We start from the raw sequence: 24,427 nt of genomic DNA, 5'->3' as shown, positions 1-24,427 counted from the left end.
CACCTTAAGAATATTCAACACAGCGCAAGCAGCAAGTTTTCTGCACATGCGCCGAGTGCACGCTAGTGCTCCTCGCAGGTGATGTCAAGCCTCACTTGGTATTACAATACAATTTGTTTGTATCACATTCATTGCTAAAAGCTTAAGTGAAACTAACAAACTGTATTGTTTGGACTCGATTTCGCGTAACTCAACAGGACATCGGTGAAAGGGACTATGGCCATTCCAGGTGCCAAAGCGGTTTTCGTGCGGTCAGTTATATAAACGCGAAGCAGACATTAATAGCACAGAATTTTCACGAGCCGTCTCATGATGCCTCGAGATAGCACATGTCAGTGCCTGCGCCCCTCGAGCGACACAGCCTCCTACCCCCTCCAAAACGAAGAAACGGATGTGACACGATGATGTTGCGCAAACGTGCAACATGGCGTATCCACTTCACAGTGCCTTCCGACACTAGGGCCGTCAGTGATAGGTCCACTACTACAAGCTGCGCATATTAAAAGCGAATTCTGGCTGCTCTGACCAGGAGGCATGCTCCTATTATTGACATGACACTTTTTTTTTAAAGCACGCGAAAACTGAGTTCAGACCCTAATACTCACAAGTGCAAAAAGGCAGGGTTTTTTAGGAGCATTTACCACAACAGCGATAAGAAAGGTGGATGTGTTGGTGGACGGAATAACAAAAGAGCTCTTCTGAATGAAGATCCATGGATCTTAAGCAAACACATGTGTTCTTCTGTAGACGCGAAGAGTAAAAAATTAGATTGCGATGTCCAGAAATTAACGCAACAGACATTCTGTCGTCACGCGTGCTGTCATTAGTGAAACTGCTTTAATTATGTGCAATGCAGCTCTTCAAACAAGCTATCAGCAGCGCTCCTGAAACGAACAATGTCCGCCGATGAATCGCCGCTACAGTAACGCGCTAGCGATTGAACTTGACATCATGAGCCTTAGCTGTGGAGAGTGCATTTTGCCGCTGAGCCGACCTGCACAACAGAAGTTGCTTCAACACCAAGCACAGCATCGTGGATTACTTGGGACGCAGCACAATCGCTATGCGTTCCAAGTAATACACGATGCTATGCTCGGTGAATAGTTCTCGGTATGTGGTTGTGAGTTTGATGGCCCCGAAAAGCAAGCTTCACATGTTTTGTCGCGCCGGCGTGGCTATTGCTGGCGATAGACGCTCCCAAATCCGACTTTGGTGCAGTTTGGTGCAATTTTCGTAGATATTATCAGGGTGGCGCAGTAAATATAATTTGGCGCACCTTGGCGCACTTGGCGCAGTAGTGGAATCACTGCTATAACACAATTAGGAATTGTCAAGTATCATGAAACCTAAGTTTTTAATTGGACACACACTCATGCAAGAACATACTTTTAATAATATTAATTGATGGGGTTTAACGTCCCAAAACCACCATATGATTATGAGACGCCGTAGTGGAGTGCTCAGGAAATTTCAACCACCTGGGGTTCTTTAACGTGCACCTAAATCTAAGCATATGGGCCTCAAGCATTTCCGCCTCAATCGAAAGTGCGACCGCCGCGGCTGGGATTCAATCTCACAGCCTGAATAACATACTTTTAATACATGTACACTAGAAATAAGCATTCCCATAACAGTATAACACTGCCCACAGCGAGTTGAAGACACCACCACACCGACTAATTCTAAATAATATGTGGGGTTTTACATCCCAAGACCAAGACATGATTATGAGAGACGCCGTAGTGGATGGCTCCAAAAATTTTGACCATCTGGTGTTCTTCAACGTGCACTGACACCAACTAATTTTCTGCACCTGTTGCCAGCAGCTCTGCACTGTTGTAATAGCTAATCCCAGCTTAATGAATGTAAAACTACTGCAATTAGGGTCGAAAGAACAGCCACCAACAATGCATAGTTTTGCCATTGTTTCATTATTCAAGTTATTTTCCATAGGCATGCAAAAAAATCTATATATGTATATAAAAAAAAAACAATATTAATTGACTGCAGAGTATGGCTGCTAAGTATGGAACAAAATGGCATGATGAGTAGCTTTGAAGTGTACTACCAGCAACTAGGCACTAGATGCAACTTCATCTACCATGAGTTATAGAGTCAATAGTGATGACTGGTTGCCATAAGCAACAATCCAAATACATGTAGTCAAGCCCCGATATGGCAACAATCCAAATACATGTAGTCAAGCCCCGATATACAAAATTGTTTTCTATACCAAACAACTGCAACCCTCCCTTGAAAATCCAATGTAGTGAGGCACTGTCCTACACATATCGACCTCTCTTCTGCCTCTACTATAAATACACTGTATGTTCGCTCCTACATGTGCACTTCCTCCGATTGCATGGTGTCTAGGGCATGGTACCTCAAACTTTGCATATTAGACCTCTGAGTAACTTCCTTTGCACCAGCTAATATCATGCAGAAAGGCAAGTGATATAAAAGAAAATGCCCATATGTTTCACAGGCACAAAAACACAGCACTTGAATGCAACCCAACATTTCCTGGCCTCACATATAAATGTTCATATAAGGGTGCCAAAATTGACACTTCAACAGTTTTTCTTTAATCTTTTGAAAATGAGGGGGGATAAAATATATGCGTAGTAATGCATTTACGTGATACAGCTCCTTTTTAGAGGCTATACAGAAGAAAATATCCCATATGCAAGGCAATATCCATTTAGCATTCAAATGAATAATTATTGCAGAAGTGTGGGGCGCAGCTAACAAACATGTCCCAAGTAGCTCTCCAGCTGAAGCATTACCGACCCCTTTTTGTGCTTTCACTTTATTGCAAAAATAAAAGCAACTGCAAGTTATGAATGCGAATCATACCTTGCAAAGAGAAATGTCAGCCACCACAGTGTACTCAGAAAAGGTACTGGTGCCCATAAAGTGATAGATACTCTTCCCTTTGCATGTAAAGCGTGTTGTACCATCAGGCATGAGACCACGGCCCTGAGTTGTCCTTGAGAAATTGAAAAACAAAACTACTATAAGCAAGTGAAAACTTCAAGGAAATAGACCTTTAAGTTAATTTTTTTTCCACCTTCTATTTTTTAAAGGGCTATGCATTAATGCACACTGATATCGATGACAATCAAGTTAACAGGAAGCATGCATTGCTAGTAATATTTCATGCAGCTTCTCCCTCATAATATGACAGATATGACAAAAGTTTAAATGACCAGAACAATGTTTCATGCACTTAGAAAGGCTGCCACTAAGTTTTACTCAAGAGCTAAGATTATAACAACATCTTTGAAAAGCAGGACGGCAGGTGAAGACAAACACACCTAATTTTTGAACACAAATTTGTCTTGGGGTGCTTGCAGAACTTGCACTCCTTGCATTGGGGAATGTACAGTGGAATAACATGGTCTCCTGGAAGGTGCAAGGCACAATTTTATAGTAAACTCAGTAAATAATTGAACAAAATAAAAAAAAGTAATGTGCATTCTTTACTTACACCAGCGAACCTGTTAGGTGTAAAATGTAAACTGTGTTAGTAATTATGAGAGTGCATACAAAATGATCAGTAAAATATTGTCAACTTTCTTAAATTTATTTGAAGAGCAAAGCCAGCTCTGTGGATTAGTAAAGGAAGATATATGCCATACAAAAGCAAGGTACCTATATAGGTAGATCCTTGAGAAAAACTGCTGCCAGTAATAAGCGGAGTATTTGCTCATAAACAGTAACATCCCACAGATATCAAATGTAATATTTTATCATAATTTCTCTGTGAACTAATATCTGATCAGTCATATGAATGCCAGCAAAAAAGTCACTTTCTCTCAGAAGTGAGAAGTGTACAAGCAAATCTTTTTCCTCAAGATACTTCCAGGCAACTGCAGTAAACTTGGAACAGATATCAAAACGAATTTCCGTCAAGAAAGTATGCTGCAATCTTATTGTATCGATCATGTGGGCTATTCTGTAATTCAGCAGCTTATGGCAACCCTAATATCTTAAGCCTGCGCATCAAAGCATCGTGTCTCAGACCTCAAAGAGAGGCTTGGGGGGGGGGGGGGGGAGGGAATTTATAATAGAAGAGAACTAGCTTAGCTGTTTGATACTGGTAATGCTTTAAAGAGTAAATGTAAACAGTTTTGGAACTCGTGAGTGCCAAGGGCCACACTTGCCAACTGCACAACTATGGTACCGTATTTGCTCGCATATTGATCACACTGTTCCATTATTGGCAGAAAAATTAATTTTTTTTCCCTTGAATAATTTTTGCATCATAGTTTATTGTTGTGGTGAGCAGTGTTGACAAAACTTGACTTCTATTTGTCAAGTGAAAATAACACTCTCATTCTTTGGTCATGCTTATTGCAGGTTTGCAGCAGAGCACTGGGCCAGTTATATCCGTCATTGAAAGCTCTCGAGTATGTGTTCAAACACAGCAATTGTACTGATGGGGCACAAATAGGTGCAGAAAGCATTAATTAGTTCATCAACTAAAGTCTAAAATCCAGCCAACTTCTGCACCGTCATACCCAGTGTATGACTTAACAGCACAAGGCTGCGCTTTTGTCACTGAATTGCCGAAGCAAAACAGCAGTGCATGACATTGAATTTTTTCAGTCCAGAGCAATCGCCAGTTTGTCAGATTCTTGTGTTAAAGAGACTGACAACTGGCCAGAACGTGTGATTAGACCCTGGTGAAAATGAAAAGACTGTAGATTATAGGAACCGATTTAAGCATCTTTCTTTTGCAACCTGGATAGAATATATATTTTCAAATCATGTTTAAAAATCACAAAGAAATTATATAATGCAGCCTAGCAGAGGAGGCTGGTTTATGAAGTCATTTACTTTCCAGTACATAGTCTGATGCTTTCATGCACACTACTATGAGGGCTACTATGCAGATTATTATCAATTTCACTCTATTGTAGGTGCTTATGAGATAAATTAAGTTCATGCTGAGAAGTGACACTGCACCTGTGGCAACATGTTGAGTCATGGCACACGTGCATTAACTCTTTCATTACCACGGCCATTCAAATCAATCACCGGTGATCGACGCTTTTCGGTCATCGATCTTGGCATGTTAAATTTTTTTTCTCATGCACCCAGAGAACTTTGTAGTAGTTAGTTACTTCAGCCACTCAACTTTCAGAATTTTTTTTAATTTGTTGACTCTGGGAAAATAGCGATTTTTTATAGACTTTTGCGCGAAAGAATGTGTGTGTGTAGTTCGAAAAATGCACTAGGTTGGCGAACTTGACAGAAGTGCGTAACCCTAGCGATTATGCTACAGTAACATCGAAGATCTGGAATGACAAAAAAAAACCTTGCAAGCCAAATTTCTAATTGATGTGTTTGCTTCATAATTTGACCGAGTTGAGCAGTAACAATTGTCAGAAATTTATGCCAGCTAATCAGTAGAGAGCTGTTGCTAGAAGTCAGGAAAAATTAATTCTATAAAAAAATATTTCCCAAGGTCCGCCGAATGTATAAAGTGTGCAAGTGTACAGCCAAATTCCAGCTGCTTTGGTTTTGCTTGTATCGTTATATCAGACACAGGGTCCCATCTAGTGTCACTAGTCGCTCCTATTACGTGGTCGTCACGCCCATCTAGTGTCATTAGTCGCTCCTATTACGCGGTTGTCACGCGCGCATGGGTGCGCGTTAGCGCTGCAAAACACATGCGCTGCTTGAAACTGTCTTGCGACCCCACCTTGACTGAGTGAGAACCAGCTGAGATTTTGTAGATGACAGCACCTGAGCTTAAAGTTTTATGGGCACGATCTTTTGCGTCAGCCTGAGACATCCATAGCCGCTCATGGGTTTGTTTGGTTACATCCTCAAGTTATTTCCTCCGCCGCAAGAGGATATAGCTTCTGACCTTTGTGCATAGTATTATAGTTACTCAGGTTACGTGTGTGGTCCACACTTCGCTAGGGCATGGTGTGGTGGAACTAGCTGCAGAGATTCTCATAACGGCCTGAAGGCCCCTGGAGCATATGTTAGCCCTGACTACGGAGCAGTGCGAAACATTTTAGAACTGTGCGAGATATTGTCCTTTCTTATATTATGATATGCGCAAAGATGCAAAGGAATATATGCTTGGATGCATATATCGGAACGCCAACCTATGCGGAGTGAGGTGGCTCATGGAAAGAGGTGATGCTAGATCAAACATGCTCATTAGACATCTCATTTATACAGAGATTATTCACATCATGGCTATCCATCTATATTGAAATACCTAGAGACTCTTATCACAAGGCAATGAAAATTTACTGAGAAGAACGTATTAGTGCACTTGTGTCTCACGAAAAACTATGTTTTGCTTCACCACATGGCATGAGCAATGAAGCAGCACCTTGGTTCTGATTTTCTTTGTCTATGTGAAGGGAAACATTTTCTACATCATTAATTATTTTTATACTGTTCCCGGGTCATTTATTTACAAAACTTATACAGTCAAATCTCATTAATTCAAACACGCTTAATTCAAACTTCCGGTTAATTCGAACTCACGATGAGGTCCCATCAAAACTATGTGTATTCCAATGGGCGAAAACGCTCGGTAATTCGAACACACAAGCACTTGTGACGGTTAATTCGAACATACCGCGCTCCGAAAATGCTCTCAGCACCCCGCCCAATCCCGCGGCAGCACCTGCGACACCTTGATGCTGCGCGCGAAAGAAATGAAAAGAAAAGGCTGGGGTGGAATGTTTGCTCTCTCTCAAATGCCGATCTGCCACGCGCCCGTGTCACGCTTCTCCCTTTTCCGTCCCTGCCACTTAAAGACCCTTCTCCTTCCAACACTGCGTGCGAAGAGAGAGAGAGAAAAAAAAAACTGTCGGTGGGTTGAATGAATGTGTGGTTGATGGAAAGGAAAAAGGCACTATCTTCTGCAGCCCTTGCCCCTCGCGGGAGCACGGTTTTGTGTCTTGAGGGGGGGGGTCTCTCACGTGCCGGTGCCACGCTTCTCCCTTTCCCGTCTCTGCCACGTCACCCCTCTCCTTTCAACGACGCGTGCGAAGAGAGCAAAAAAAAAAAAAAAAAAAGCTACCGTGGAGTGTTGGTTTCCTCTCAAATGCCAATCTGCTTCTCTCCGTGTGGAGACGCTCCTCCTTTCGCCTCACGTGCGGCTGCATAAGGCTGCGTAAGGCTGCGTAGCGGAGAGGCTCCAACTGCTACGCAGTCATTGTCGTCATCTTTAGAGTCGGCACTGGTCATTTCCGCGCGCAACTTCTCTTGCCAGGAGAATGCTGAAGCCGAAGTAGACATGCTTTGCAAGCTGCGTGCGAAATTGATTGACTCTTTGCAAGGCAAACGTGTGCAGACGCGCATCACCGATTACTTGAATTAATAACGAATGTCCTATGATTTGTGAATAAATGCAAGTCTTCTGAAACTTCCCCCTCGTGTGTTAGCTCAATGCACATTCGCCACTGCATAAAAAGCCCTCCGTTTATTTAGCTTTCATTATTTCGAACTTCTTTTCGGGCCCCTTTGAGTTTGAATTATCGAGATTTGACTGTATCCTGAATCTCCTTTGTCTTGAATATTTTTGCATATATAGTGTTTTTTATTCTACTGTTTACCAGCTGGCGACGAAAAATTTCACACTTTTCACATTTTTATTCATTCTAAAATATTTTTGTTGCTCTTCAACCTATATTTTTTTTGGAAAGAGCATTTCATTCTGCAAAGTTTGGTATGCTGCGATGCGTGCTGGAGTACTTTTCAAACTGGCAAAACAATCTTTTCGAGACATACGAAAAACAACCGTTCTCGCGCGGTAACGAGAGAGTCAAGTGCATGCATGCGCGGCAAACTGCAACCACAAACATGAACCAATGCTGTACTCATTACCCGCTGTTTATAGCAGGTGCATTGTAACACTTGGCCACAGATCGTTAAACTAATTAAAAATATTTCACACAATTTCTGGCATCATTGTTTCGTGATTCGACATTCTGACTAGCAACCTTCAGTTGCATCAAAGAGACAGGTACTATAAAAAATGGTTATTGAACCCTTTAAGCACCTAATGATCAAATAACGAGGGTTGTTGTCCGTTTCCCAAAGCAATTCCGCTTAAAAGCTTTTTAAACTGAGTAATAATTTGTCGCTGTTTATGAAACAAAACTACAGCAGATTAGCAAAGTTGTCCCACAAGCAAGCACGCTGCTGGCAACGCCTGTGTGCAAGTTGCCATAGCCATTGCCAATTGTAGGTCTACATACCAAATGAGTTTTGTCAGAACCATATTGAGTACTTTTTTTTTTTTCAACTGTCTTTATGTGCAGCCATCATATGCAAGGAGAGTGGGAACTTAAAAATGAAAGTGAACTTTCAAAGCTAACACAATCATGCTTGGCATTGGACTATAGCTGCTAGCATACAGCACACTCATATTGCAGGCATGTAGGAATTGAAATTGGTGAATGGTTGCATCACAGGACACGATGCTGCAAGGAGGGGACAAGGTAGAAAAGACAGCATGTGACATGCTGCCCATGTGTTAACAGTGTTTAACATACTGCTGTGTTAAAGTGAGGCACATCTCAACAACCATGCATTGCACCAGTCTGCAAGGCATACTGTGGACTAGTTTTTAGATTGGCCACAATCTGTGTTAAAGTGGGGCACATCTCAACAACCATGCATTGCACCAGTCTGCAAGGCATACTGTGGACTAGTTTTTAGATTGGCAACAATCAGGCTAAGGCACTAATCAGCATTACTGCGCAGGATTGTCTTGAAGCTACGAAGGGCTATCATTCAACAGGGTTTGCAGTGTAACTAAGACCAGTATAGCCAACCTATTATTTCGATGGGTTTGTGGCAAAATCTAGATTTTGTATTGCCATGCAGAGCCCAAGATTGAACTGACTGGGCTTTTTCAGGCGTCACTTTGAATTACCCAATCAAATTCACATCAGGAAATGTGGAATCTCAGAATTTTTTTTAATATGTAAGAAAATGAATTAATCAAGTTATAATTATAGCGATCTTATGGTAATTGATCAAACAATGTAGAACAATGACTTGATAAGTCACTAACTATTGTTGCCCAGTGCAAGGCTCTCCTCATGTTTGTTAGAACTGAATGCTAAATCTAAAAAGTAACAATCACTCTCAAAAAGTGCCATGTCATTTACATGCTTTACATGCATTTGCTCATTAGCACTGCATTAAATTCTGTACTCTGTCTGTTCACACTTGCATATTCCTGTTATATGACAAGAGTCAATGACACTGAAATGAGGTAACTCTGTGCCTTTAGAAAAAGGAATGTCTAGCATGAAACAGCATCTAGAATGTCAAATGTTAAAAGTACGTTGCTACACACGGAGTTAGATGAACAGAGCAACCTATGATTGTACTTGAAACACATAAGATACACACAAAAAAAAAAGGACCAGACAGGACAATCGCTCACTTCAAACTCGTTCTTAAACGGGAACGGTTCTCCAAACTGGTTGGAAAACAAACTTTCTCAAGTATTCAAAATCGAAGTGTAATATAACAGGCCCAGAATGCTTTAAAGTGATTTGATAACTTACCTGGCTTGAAGCCCTTGACATTGGGCCCAACACTCTCAACAATGCCACCACCTTCGTGGCCTAATATGCAAGGAAATGCACCTTCAGGATCCAAGCCTCCAAGAGTGTAAGCATCTGTGTGGCAGACACCGCTGTGCAGAACCTGGACAAACAATACTCAAAAAGCTCATTCACAGAAGAACTATCAGTAGAAGTAAGTCATTGTATTTACAGAGACGCACACAAAAAGAGAGAAAAATAGTGGCTGTCAACTTCTCAGTGGATAACCAACTGTCCAACAGCCATAGACAAAGATGGGAATTAACAAAATGTAGAAAGGCAAAAGTTGCAATGAATGGTTATAAAAGGATAAATACAGATGTTGAAAAAGTACACCAGTGAGCAAAAGAATACGGACCATTGTCGTACATTAACCTTTACTGTCTGTGGCGCCTAGTGGCAAGCCATCTGCTATCACGACCATTTCTCTGTCGAGTTCTGTCCGAGTAATGCTGCCAACAGCTATATCATCAAAGCAATGCACTCGCAATAGACACCTTGCGACTAGACAGTGATTTCGACTTGCACTTGATCCGTATACGTTTTCTCACATGTGTACATCCCTGAGAGATTTGCATTACGTTGGCAACATAATCTCTCACCTTCCTCTGTAGATAAGAAAGCTGGCAAAGAGGCCCTGCAATATGGTAATAAGGGCTGCAGCGCGAGCATGAATGTGCTAGAAGAAACAGACGAAAGTCGAGGCACGGAAGGCAAAGAATTGAATTCAAACCAACTAGCCCAAATTGCCATTCTTCTGCCCTGCAACACCTTTCTGAATCATAGAATGACTTTATTACTATACTCTATTGGCCCACAAGTCTTTCTTTTCAATTTTTTTAAATATGGCAAATGAAACAGGAGTTATAGATAATTATTTCAGGTGTTTTGCACTTGCTCTCTTCTTTTACCCTGGCCAGAGAGCACTGGATGCTAGCCGGTCTCGACTTCCCGTCACTTGGTCCACTTAGTCTCCATTACCTGTCTCTAATTCATCACCTGTTTCAAAACCACTTCGGCTAAAGTTATGGGCGACCTAATGAAGACTTTAAACACAAGCTTAATAAGAAAGAAATGACCATTGAAATTATATGCAATATACACTAAAACAGAAAGTGTGAGGAAGAGACCCACCAGGAATACATGTTGCAATGTGCGCACCTGAGTGCTGTGTGAAAAACAAAGGTGCAAAGTAGCTTTGCTTGGTGTAGATTCCAACAGCATACATTGGATCTGCTACAACTTCTTTAATGTGTTAGGCCACTACTTGTGGTTCAGATGGGCGTGGCAAAAGCATATAGCAACAACTGCGGTAGCCATGATATTTCCACAATTACAGCTTACTGCTACTACACTATAGACAAGATAGATGCAGCAATTTTACCAAACTGTGAGAATACCTGGCCGCTCACTGACTCCACAACGTTCCTGGATGCAGCTATAAAAGTTTTTCGCCAGCGCGGTTAGCCAATTGGCTTTTTCCTGCACGAGCAACACTGCTGATGTAGATAAACTCATGCTGTACATTTTAAAGCACTTTCAACACCCACCCACCCACTCAACCACCCTCCTTTTTTTAAAATTTTATTTGAAAGCATGATTGAATTCCTATATAAATAAATATACAACCCATAATGAAGATATGAATTGGACACTATGTCCTCATATGTGTCACCCCTTGAAAATTTTCTGGATTTACGCCACTGAGTAGCAGACTGGGATGATAGTGTATACAGCTTCCTTTTGGTTTCGCTTAGGCTCACGGGATAGTCCCATAGTTCAACTTTATTCTTTTTAGTTTGCCCACATTCTTTCGGAGCAGGTTTGGAGCACTTACAAACAAATATTGCACTTTGAAGCAGCATTTCTCTTTTGGAGCAGTTTGGAGCAATTGGAGCAGCACTTTTATCACTGGATTAATCATAACATATAAATCATGACATCTATGTCATGAATGTCATAATTTACATGTGATGGTCTTGCTGCTCTTGCGGCGGTTTCGTTCACATGACATATTGCAAAACTGGTATGGTATGACATGACTGCATGGCAAACATAAGTGACAGACCCTAACGTGAAAATCATGACATGCATGTCATGTAAGTTATGACTACACGCCACCCTGAGAGTGCACTCGTGGTCGTTTCGCTAGCTTCACACATACCAAATTTGGTATTATGGGACGTGAACGGAGAGCAAAGGTATATGACTGGTGCAAACATGATAATCATGATATGCGTGTCATGTAAGAACATGACTACATGCCACGCACATGATGTGCTTACGGCCGTTTCGCTAGCTTCACATACACTAAACTTGGTATTACGAGATGCGAACAGACAACGAAGGTAACTGACACGTCCATACATGATAATCATGACATGCGTTTCATGTAAAACATGACTACATGATACGCTCATAGTACGCTCACGACCGTTTCGCTAGCTTCACATACACGAAAATTGGTGTTACACGATGTGAATGAATGACAAAGGTATATGAATGGTGCAAACAAGATAATCATGATACGCGTGTAATGTAAAAACATGACAACACACCAAGCTCATGATGCGCCCACGGTTTTCGTTAGCGTGGCGTATAGAAAATTTGGTATTACGTGACGTGAATGGACAACGAAGGTGAATGACACGTCCAAACATGATAATCATGACATGCGTGTCATGTAAGAGATTACAACATGCTGCGCTCATGATGCGCTCTCGGCTGTTTCGCTAGTGTCACCTATACCAAATTTGGTATTGCGTGACGTGAATGGACGACGAAGGTAAATGACATGTCCAAACATAATAATCATAACATGTGTGTTATGTAAAACATGACTACATGCTACGTTCATAGCGCACTTGTGGCCGTTTTGCTAGTTCCACATATGCTAAATTTGGTATCACGTGATGCGAATAGACGAAAGTAAATGACACGTCCAAACATGATAATTACTTGTGTTTCATGTAAAACATGACTACATGCTACGCTCATAGCGTGCTTGTGGCTGTTTCGTTAGCTTCGGATATCGTAAATTTTGTATCACGTGAGGTGAATAGACAAAGAAGGTAATTGACACATCCAAACATGATAATCATGACATGCGTGTCACACAAAATATGACTACATGCTACGCCCATAGCCTGGTCCCAGCTGTTTTGCTAGCTTCACATATACTTAATTCGGTATTATGTAACATGAAAGGACGACGAACACAAATGCCAGACACAAACATAATAATCATGACATGATGTACAGCACAATTTACGTCCACTTCGTAACGCTGTGCCGTATTTAAAGTGACATATGAGCCTTCCTTATTCATGCTTTGCATATCATCAATTCCCACTGTACGTGGGATCCGCCAATATTTTTTACCTTCACGCCAATATTTTTTATTTAAGTCAAAACAAACTATCCAAGAATATCTGAGAATGCTTTTACCATTATAAAATAAGCTAATACCTGCTGGATTTGCTTGCTGCATAAATAACTTGAGATGACATTGCAAAAGAAAGAGCAAGTGATGTTTGGGTGTATTTCTCATGATATTGTGTACATCATGGTGCATGCAGTGCAACATTTCCTGACTGTTCATAAGATGTTGCAGGGCCTCTTTATGCCTCAGTTAAAACTCTTGTAGAACACTTTGTCACAATTCTGTACAGAAATAGCCATAGTGTTTTATTGCGAGTCCATTTGGCCAACACCTTTAAACTATTCCACGTAAATGAACGTGGTCTTGCTTTTGCTACCCAACTTGGTCTGCTACACCAAGACGCAAGCAGCTTGTCCATCGTAATGCAAGAAAAGGTGACATATCAGCGACAGGCAAAGCTCATTCATGGTCATTTTTTACTAAAAATAAATGGTGGTCATAACATGAAAAGGGTTAAAGGCTCAAAACAGCGCAAAACAAAACAAGAAAGGACATCAGTTCTAGTGTGTTTTCCACCCAGCCTCTGTGTCACCTGCACTAACTTGAACCACTAAAATGAACTTTATTTTGCAATAATAATGATAATCATCATAATAATATGTAGGGTTTAACGTCTCAAAACCACCATACGATTGTGAGAGATGCCGTAGTGGAGGGCTCCGGAAATTTCGACCACCTGGGGTTTCTTAATGTGCACCCAAATCTGAGCACACGAGCCCACAGCATTGTCACCTTCATCAAAAATGCAGTCGCCGCAGCCGAGATTTGATCTCGCGACCTGCGGGTCACCAGCCGAGTGCCTTGGCCGTTAGACCATCGCGGCCGGGCAACTTAATTTTGCAAGCAGCAATGAAGAATAAATGTTGCCATTTGTATATTTAGCATCTTTCCCTTTCCTCTAAACAAAAGATTTCCATGCACTACAAACAACACTATTTCAGCGTGCTATGAAATCTTTTGCCAAGAGCTGTTTCTAAATATCCTGGGTATTTTTCCGTCATTTCTTGCAAAATGTAAGGGCAGTGTTTTTTCTCTCACTAATAACATATGAAATATTTTCTAGAAGCTACTCTCACATTTCCTCAAAACCTCTCATATTTTAAGTACAAAATTTCGTACCTACACCTCTTCAGATATATTCACACTTTATAAAGCTGGGCTTTTCATGTTGCTATGATTTTTGTTGACGTTGATCAAGAATTAGGTGCAATATTTTTGTTCAGTAGTAAGATTTACTTAAAAAATACTCAACTTCTTAGTTGAATTATTTTTTACAATATTTTACCTTGTGGGCTAGGAACAAGACTAACACACATAGAAAATATACATCAAAGACATGCATAAAACCTTGCCACACCTTAGTTTTACAGAAAACTGTATAAAAGTTTACAGTATCCTATAAGCAACACGCCTTTTCTTTAAAAGAATGTGAATGGTGATATAATGCTACACAACACTTCACAAATTTCTCTAAAAATTTACCAGTGTATGAGTAATACATTGAGCATGGTGGCTACTGTAAGGTGCTACTGTTCCCATATGGCTCAACTAGGCTTGTGCGAATAATAAATTTTAGGTTCGAAGCAAATAGCGATTTTGGTCGAATAATTTTGAATCGAATTCGAATAGAATATACGACGTATAAAGAAAAATGGACATATTTATCATGACCTAACTAACCTGCACAATATTTTTTTTTTATACAAGGCCTCTATGCTCTGTTTATTTTTTTCCATTCAAAGGAAGTCGAAACAACTTTGAGAAGTAGCAGTATTTGACTTTCAGTAGGATGCAAGTACAGTGATAACCTGTAAAATACATAACATTGTTCATTACAGCTAGAGCGTATAAACCTGCAAAACAAGCTCTTAAGCTTAAAAAATAATCAATCGATTTGAAGATAATATGTTCATTTAAAGGGACCCTGCAACAGTTCTTCAAGAAATTGATTCACTAAAGAAGCTTATTGTCTTATTAATTAACCGCAGCAAAAACTTTGAGTGTCGGTCCAGTATGAGCGGAGTCACAAAGATTTGCCAAATGCTGCAATTGCATTCTCTCTTCTTGTCCCAATGAAAGCGCTTGAAGCAAAGCCAGGAGAGATGGAATAGGGAAATAAAATACGTCATGTGCGTGTTGTGACCTTGAACACTCTTTATATCTTTCGTTTTCTTTGAATATGCGGCTTTTCAGTGTGATCTCGCATGTACGCGTGGAAATGTCACGTCCACTCGCAGCGGCTTCAGTAACGACCGAGCGCCCCATGCTCAAATCAGCCAATGGCTGGTACAACGACTGTGACGAGCAATTATTAACATTGTGGCATCGTTTGCAGAGAGAAAAGAGCAATTCTTCTCACTTCGAAAATTCATTTTGAATTCCAGGTCGCGTGCTGCGCTATAAATTAGCTCATGTGTTTCCGGTAGCCTCGACTACCGATCAGCAGCGTTTGCTGACCATGCTCATAAAGTGTTGCACGGCCCCTTCAAGTTTGAAGTGGGGTTTCGCAGCAGAGCGAATTTTCCCTGCATAGGTGCTTTTATGGCTTACCACCTCTATACTGCAGTGAAACCACCACACGTGGTTACATGCGGTTTAGTACTATACACCTATTCATTCACGTCGAATACTTTGAAATATTCAATAATTTGAATTAGAACCAAAGTGAATTTGAATACTCTACTATTTGTTCAAATATTCAATCATTCAAATATTCGCACAAGTCTAAGCTCAACCACAATAAGATTACACACCATCCACAATCAGCCACGCATCTCACACAACCTTTAAAAGTTACGTTAAAACGAAAAGCACTGAAGCCTTTAAGCACCCCCAAAAAGCTATTTCTTATCTAACATCGCTGCTATTAATGAAAGAATGTATAGCTGCTGCAAACTAAGAAGCTTATAGAAAAAGCTTATAAGATCATTCAAAAACACACTGGTGTCTTGTTTGGGATATCCTTAGAGTAAAGCTTCATAAGCAAAAATGCAGTTATACATGCACACATAAAAAAAATATACTTAAGGGCCACTAAACAACCCCGAGTTGCAAAAATTTTTATGAAGAAAAATATGCACATTTCGCTATTTGAACATGCTGCTGCAAAATTTCAAGAAAAATGCCTTAATTTTTTACAGGAGATAGAATAGCAGTTTCAGCTGGTTTCGAATTTCTGTGCGGCCTCGCCACGCTTCTCCACTATGGGAGACCAGCGCTGGATATGTGGCGCGCCAAAAAAGATCATCTGGCGGAGAGACGCAACACAACTCAGCTGCTCGCGCCCAGACGACCGGCCGCTGTGCTTTATTGTGGAACAAACAGCTCGAAAAGCCATTGCGCCAATAATACTGCACTGCGGTTTAGAAAAACTACTTTGTCCAAAGGCTACTCTCACATAAAAAGCACTAAAAAAATGGAGAGAAGCCCAGCAAAGTAGACGGAGTCTATGCATTTGGCATTGAAGGGACAGTGCTGTGCTGTGATGGGGACTCCATCGTCCTAACTTTCTGGTTGCATGCTGGGTTTTGTTTTTAACTAGTGCAGGCTGACAAGCCCCCACCGATAAGTCTGTGCTGCGATGATACCACGCAGCACACATCTGTAGTAAAACAATACAAAAACAAAGGAAGTGGTAGCTGCGTCAATTTTTTTTCTTTTTTCTGGCATCGTATGTACGCCCTGACCGTGGTATGTCTGCACGGGACGTTGATCAAGCAAACCACCGTAGGTGCATAGTGCGTGTGGTGTCGCGCTGCCATGCTTGAAGGCATGGGTTAAATTCCCGACCACGGCAGCCGCACTTCGATGGGGGTAGAATACAAAGAACACCTGTGAACCAAGATATTTATACACTCAAGCCTCATTATAACAAAGTTGCATCTTACACGAAAAAATTCATTTTATCCAAAAATTCGTCATAAAGATTTATTCCCAACACTATATTTGTTGAAAGACTATTTTTCATTTACTTTGTTATAACCGATATTTCGTAATATAAGTTTATTATATGGAGGTTTGAGTATATGCACATTAGAGAACTCCAAGAGGCCACAATTAATCCTGATACCCATGCTACGACTGCCTCAAAATGATATCTTCTTTGGCACATGAAATCCTAGTAATTATTGATGTTGAACAGAGACCTTAATTTAAGCCGACACAGGCAAGTGGAAAAACTGAAACTGTGAGTTAGGTGAACTAAATGACAAGTAAAAATCGAAGACATTCGATACTTCTCTAGCAAGGCATACGGTAAATTCTGATGTTGCTTAGCCACAGCAGCCACTGAAAAAGAAGCTTACCACATCGGCTGGCTCCATAAAGCTAAGCTTCGAGTAGTCTGCCACTTTGTTCTTAACAAGAACCCTGTCTTTAGCCAAAACTAAGAACCCTGTCTTTAGCCAAAACTAAGCTAAAAAGAGGCATCTCAGCATCGAGTATTCACCGCAAGAGTATCCTTTATAACAGTTCAGAGGTGTAGGCAAACGTGCGCCGCAAAAATCTTGTGGATAAGGCAGCTTTCCTTTATACATAACCATTTACAAATAATGTAGGCTACCTGCTTTACTTTGTGCGGTGGCACCAGATGGAGTTTGGTGGTGGTGGTCAGATGGATGGATGTATGAGAAACTTTGTTAGTCCTGAGGTGCACGACTCAATGCTCAGTGGGCCAGATAAAAAAAATTACATACGCCGTATGCTAAATTAATACGCTCATTTTATTTCCGGCAAAACATTGTTTATATTCGACTGTTTGGCCCTGGTTTCCACTGGTGGCCATCTTCACTATCAAGTAAATATATCAGACACGCACCATTCGATTTGGAAACCAGCCCGACACAACTAGACAAGAGAGCGAGATCAGAACAACATACTTTGATCGCCTGACCACTTGAATGCAATGCTTCCTCCTTATTTATTGATACGATTAAGAAAGAAAAATGTACAGAAATGCGTCCTCCCTCTTTTTATGTATTGTTTCACTTGAAATCGCAGCAGTACCACCAGCACCCTTTGGTTTTGTCATGGCTATGCACGCCCGCACCACCTCTACCAGCCGCCACTCATCTGCGGGAGCGGCTGAGAAGTGTGCGCTAAGACAGCCGTGAAAACTAACGCTGGTTTCCTATAGAAAAGGAGAAGGTGAATCCCGTCGTCGTGATTCTGCCCACTTTGGCAATGTCACACGATGTCAGTAATTCATCATCAGTGCACAGGCAACGGCTGTGTGGGGCATCCCTGACATGAGCACATGTCACAGCGATGTAAGGAGGAAGTGTGATGTGAGGAGCACCCTTGCTCTAGCGGAAAGTAACAAGAGAGCTCTTTATCTTGGAGGCTTTCATTCTGGCAATAACGTTTCTCCCGGTAGTCCCGAGCTCTACAAAACAGCAGAAGGCAGCACAGGAAAATGAAAATGAAGACTGTGAGGTTGAAACAGGCCAAAAAAGGCATGGGAATGTTTTTTCTAAATGAAAGGTTAGTGTGGTGCACAGCGTTGCTATATTTGGAAAATGTGATCACTATGGTCTACTGTACGAATTGGCAAGCTTGCGTGGTGGTTACAGAAAAAAAAAAGTCAGAGCCTGTTTACTGGCCCTTTAAGCCCCATTAATCCCCACCACACCTGCAATCAGGTATGCATCTGCAATAATAGGCTAGTAAATGGGCCTATTCATTAGGGCAGAAGTGCAGACCTGAATAATAGGCACGCTTACAGACACAAAATGATAAAAAAGCACCTTGATTCGGACTTCTCTCTCCTTTGGCACTGCAACTTCAACCGTCTCGATAGTAAGTGGCTTTGAAGGTTCCCAAGCAACTGCAGCTTTGCACTGGATGGGCTGCAGAAAAAAAGCATTGGCAATGCGATGAAACAAACATAAAATCTAATTTATTCTAAAATTTGCACACAGAAACATCTTGTTCATGGCCAGGTTATATTTTGTGGCAAACCTTTTCATTTTTTAATACTTCTGCCTTTCGCGAACTAGCTAGAACTTAGCTTTGATGCTATCACATCTCAGGCTGCAAGGTCAATTCAGGCAGAATAATCATACAGCAACATCTGAGCCAATTATGAAAAGCTTAAAGAATGGACAATTATCAGCTGACACAATGAGCACATTCAGTATATAATATAGCCCAAGTTTCTTACAATGAGACATCTTGTGGAGTTGTGAAACAAGCCGAAAAGATAGATACACCCATACAATAGATAAACAGTTGAGGCATGCTAAAATGCATGCCAACAAGCATTCTCCTAAGACAAGAAAAGAAACATTGAACAGCCTGAACAGCCTATCTCCCCAAAAGTCTTTTTCAAAACTACAAAAGCAGTAATATATGATTATGCATACTTTTGAGTTCAATAGTGCTAAAGATCAGCAATAAGGATAGGTAGCCAGTTCTGTCTCAATTCCCCTACACATGTAATGAAGCGCAATGAAATACAGACGCTAGAAGCCCGAAGAAAAGTGGACCGCTTTTTATTCCTTTACAACTGCCTTGCAGATAAGATAAATTTAGCTCTCCCAAGATCTGTTAAGCCTCTTAGAATAATGAGAAAAATGCAGCACAGTCACAAATATTCGTTGGCACAAATGTTCGCTCGCACAAAAACATTTCGATACAGTTTCTTCTCTAGCACGGTCGTGAATTGGAATTCTTTGGCAGGTAGCACATTTAGGTTCAATGATTTTGTTAGCGATATGCAATGCCATGTTTTAAAGATCCAGCACTCTCAGTTCTCATTGCTTCTACTTATCTTGTTCTTACCACATGCATGTTTGCTCCTTTTGTTCGATGACCCTAGTATTTTTAAAATAATTTTCATACTAGTTTTATAGTACTCAAACAGTGCTGTTGCACTATTTGAGTATTTATTTTTGCATTGTATGCGAAGCCCACTCTGCTTGATCCAGAATGTTGGCTTGCAGTATTTTGAACAGATGAATAAATAAAAAGATGAGAATTCGAAACTAGTCTGGGATACGACATTTTGGCCATGTGTAAATACACTTGCATATAACCTCTTGCCTGCATCTTACAGCATAATATAATATTCGAAGTCAGAATTCTCCATCCACATCACAGAGCTTAGCAAAAGGCACTACCTTAATGCCCTATTATGGCTCCTGCTGCTGATTAGTGCGAAACAATCAATGTCCTATCAAGCACAATATCTGGCAAGCATATGGTATCAGATAAATGTCACCGTTTGATGGTAACAAAACCCACATAATGATGTCCCGTTTCAATGTAAATAAAATCAAACCTGGCCACTGCCAAAATCGCCTAGGCCCAACTCAAGCACATTACCAAGTGATCGTATAATGCGACATGTTTTTAGGCACTATAAAAACTGAACTAAACATTTTACCATTGTATTAACACTGAATTCACTTTCATATATTGAAAAACTTTATTTTTAAAAATTACCTGCAACACTTTTCCAAGTAACTATCGAATGACCGCACTACCAGAGTTGATTGCCTCGGGAGTCCTTTGTCCCAAAAATGTTTCGTATCTATTAGGTACCAGCGAAGCTGCAGGGATTTGTTGCACACTTCAAGCATGCAACCTTTTATTCTAGCGAGCAGACTGACATCTTCACAGGGAGAGGGGGGATGACAAATGCACTACATCTGTACGTCAGCATGCGTGACGACCTTGAGCACAGTCCTCGTCCCCTTTTGGCTCACAGGTGGCATAATCACAAGTCCACAGGTTTAACTTGAGCACTACAGAGTGCCACATGAGCATGTGGCGACACGCTGTGATGGCCGAGGTAACTATGCACCCATGAATGCGCAATCAGCCAATGACAGTGCTTCTCTGCCTATGACGTCGTCAGGCCAGTCTGTCACTGAGTTCACGATTTCTAGCTGCCTTTGAACCACAACTTTATGCTCCTTGCTGCATATAATCCCACAAAAGTACAGATGGCAAAACTGATTCTGGGCGATTTGTACCCCACAACGGTGTGCCTCAGAATCTTATTGTTGTTTTGTCATGTAAAATTTTATTTACCATTGGGTGTTGACACCTTGCTTTTGTTTCACATGCATTTAGCTCATTTTATACTAGCAAAATCTAATAGGTAGCTTGGATGGTAGTGATATCCTGCTGTGTTGGCACTTGTTGTACAGCTTATTGGCGTACATAAGCAACTTGCTAGAGTTCCATCTGGCTATCAGTAATTCTAAATTTATTTTGTTTGTTACAATGCTTAGATTTTCATTTTTCCTTGATGCACTGATCTAACTGTACATTATGTAAAACACATTAGTTTAATTTATTTGCATCCCCTCTTGTGAGGACCTTTAAGTGAGCCTACAGTACCAACAAAAATAAATAAATACACACAAACCTCATTATAACAAAGTCGTATTTTACAAGAAAACATGTCTGTTATATTTGAAGATTCATTACAAAGGTTATTTCTAACACTGTATACATTACAATACTATTCTGCATTTTCTTTTCATCATAATCATCCGCCTGACTACGTTCCCTGCAGGACAAAGGCCTGTCCCATGTTTCGCCAGATAACTCTATCCTGTGCTTGCTGCTGCCAATTTATACCCGCAAACTTCTTAATCTCATCCGCCCACCTAACCTTCTGTATCCCCCCAACCTGCTTGCTTTCTCTGGGAATCCAGTTATTTACCCTTAATGACCAGCGGTTATTCTGTCTACGCGCTACATACCCGGCCCATGTCCATTTCCTCTTCTTGATTTCAACTATGATATCCTTAACCCCCACTTGTTCCCTAATCCACTCAGCTATCTTCTTGTCTCTTAAGGTTACACCTACCATTTTTATTTCCATTGCTCACTGCGTCGTCCTCAATTTAAGCTGAACGCTCTTTGTAAGTCTCCAAGTTTCTGCTCCATAGCTAAGTACCGACAAGATACAGCTGTTATATACCTTCCTCTTGAGGGATAGTGTCAATCTACCTGTCTTAATTTGAGAGTGCTTGCTAAATGTGCTCCACCCCATTCTTATTCTTCTAGTTACTCCAATCTCGTGGTTCGGCTCCACAGTTATTACCTGCCCTAAGTAGACATAGTCTTTTACAACTTCAAGTGGACTATTACCTATCTCAAAGCGCTGCTCTCTTCCAATTGTTGTACATTGCTTTCATTTTCTGCAGATCAATTTTAAGACCCACCTTTATGTTCTCCTTGTCTAACTCCGTAATCATGAGTTGCAATTCGTCCCCTGAGTTACTCAGCAATGCAATGTAATCAGCGAAGCGCAGGTTACTAAGGTACTCTCCTTCAACTCTTATCCCTAACTGTTTCCATTCTAGGCCTCTGAAAACCTCCTGTAAGCATGTGGTAAATAGCATTGGGGAAATTGTATCCCCCTGCCTTACACCCTTCTTGATTGGTATTCTGTTGCTTTCTTTATGAAGCATTATGGTAGCAGTTGATCCCCTGTAGATTTCTTCCAGGATGTTTATATATGCTCCATCGATGCCCTGATTCCACAGTGTCTGCATGACTGCCGATATTTCTACTAAATCAAAGGCCCTCTCGTAATTTATGAAGGCTATATATAGCGGTTGGCTACATTCTGAGCATTTCTCTATTACCTGATTGATAGTATGAATGTGGTTAATTGTTGAGTAGACTGTCCGAAATCCTGCTTGTTCCTTGGTTGATTGAATTCTAATGTTTTCTTAACTCTGTTAGCAATCACCTTTGTAAATAGCTTGTACACTACGAGAGCAAGCTGATCGGCCTGTAATTCTTCAAGTCCTTGTCATCTCATTTCTTATGTATTAAGATGACGTTAGCATTCTTCCAAGACTCTGGTACTCTTCCCGTTAGGAGACACCTCGTAAACAGGACGACTAGTTTATCTAACACAATCTGTCCTCCAACTTTCAGCAAATCTAATGTTACCTGATCCTCAACAGCAGCTTTGCCTCTTTGCATGCTCTCCAAGGCTTTTCTGACTTCTTCGATCATTACTGGTGGGGTGTCATCTGGGTTACTGCTAGTTATTATAGTATTAAGGTCGTGGTTGTCCTGGCTACTGTACAGATCTCTGTAAATCTCCTCCACTATTTTAACTATCCTATCCATATAGGTAGTTATTTTGCCTTCTTTGTCCCTAAGTGCGTACATCTAATTTTTGCCTATCCCAAGTTTCCTCTTCACTGCTTTGACGCTTCCTCCATTTTTCAGAGAGTGTTCAATTCTCTCCATTTTATACCTTCTTACATTGGATACCTCATGCTTAATAATCAACTTCGAAACCTCTGAGAGTTTTATTTTGTCTGTTGTACTTCAAACATTTATGCTTTGGGCTTCTTAATGAGATTCTTCGTTTCCTGGGAAAGCTTGCCAGTGTCCTGTCTAACTACCGTGCCTCCAACTTCCACTGCATACTCCGTAATGATACTCGTCCGATTATCCTTCATTGTATCTACGCCAAGGTTGGTTTCCTCAATAAGAGCCGAGTACCTGTTTTGAAGCGAGTCTCTGAATTCCTGTACTTTCCGTCTCAGTGCTAGCTCATTCATTGGCTTCTTGCGTATCAGTTTCTGTCGTTCCTGCTTCAAGTCTAGGCGAATTCGAGACCGTACCATTCTATGGTCACTGCATCGTACCTTGCCAACCACTTCCACATCCTGCACGATGCCTCGGTGTGCACTCATTATAAAGTCTATTTTGTTCTTATTTTCGCCATTACGGCTCCTCCATGTCCACATACGGTTTCCTCGTTTTCGGTAGAAGGTATTCAAAATCCGTAACTTATTGTGTTCAGCAAATTCTACTAGTAGCTCTCCTCTGGCATTTCTAGTACCGATGCCATAATCTCCTGCTGCTTGGTCTCCAGCCTGCTTTTTTTCTACCTTTGCATTAAAGTCTCCCATCAGTATTGTATACTGCGTTTTTTACCTTACTCATTGCCGATTCCACGTCTTCAAAGAAGCTTTCAACTGAAGCGTCATCATGGCTGGATGTAGGCGCGTAAGCCTGTACCACCTTCATCTTGTATCTCTTATTCAGTTTAATTACGATACCTACCACCCTTTCATTAATGCTATAGTATTCCTCTATGTTGCCAGCTATGTTTCTGTGAATTAGGAACCTCACCCCCAGTTCTCTTCTGTCAGCCAAGCCCAGACACCAAAGGACGTGCCCATTCTGTAGCACCGTATAGGCCTAATCTGTTCTCCTAACCTCACTGAGCCCTATTATATCCCACTTAATACCCTCTAGCTCCTCGAACAGTACAGCTACACTTGCCTCACTAGATAAGGTTCTAGCGTTAAACGTTGCCAAAGTCAGGTTCCAATGGCGGCCTCTCCGGATCCAGAGATTCTTAGCACTCTCTGCTGCGTTGCAGATTCGACCGCCGCCG

The 24,427-nt window shown here is 41.1% G+C and overlaps 1 protein-coding gene across 1 annotated transcript in view; it reads right to left on the bottom strand.

Moving 5' to 3' along the window:
• Fdh (alcohol dehydrogenase class-3 Fdh) overlaps positions 1–24,427 on the bottom strand; it is a 56,100-nt gene that overhangs the window by 27,751 nt on the left and 3,922 nt on the right. Inside the window, exons 2-5 of the mRNA XM_037413683.2 lie at positions 18,786–18,887; positions 9,561–9,702; positions 3,318–3,405; positions 2,857–2,989 (exon numbers count right to left, since the gene is read on the bottom strand). Of these exons, the coding sequence (XP_037269580.1) occupies positions 2,857–2,989; positions 3,318–3,405; positions 9,561–9,702; positions 18,786–18,887 (465 nt within the window). The remainder of the gene's footprint in view (positions 1–2,856; positions 2,990–3,317; positions 3,406–9,560; positions 9,703–18,785; positions 18,888–24,427) is intronic.

The sequence above is a fragment of the Rhipicephalus microplus genome, chromosome X (genome assembly GCF_043290135.1).
Source record: "Rhipicephalus microplus isolate Deutch F79 chromosome X, USDA_Rmic, whole genome shotgun sequence".
Classification (NCBI taxonomy): Eukaryota; Metazoa; Arthropoda; class Arachnida; order Ixodida; family Ixodidae; genus Rhipicephalus; species Rhipicephalus microplus.
This window is presented reverse-complemented; position numbering and strand designations above follow the sequence as displayed.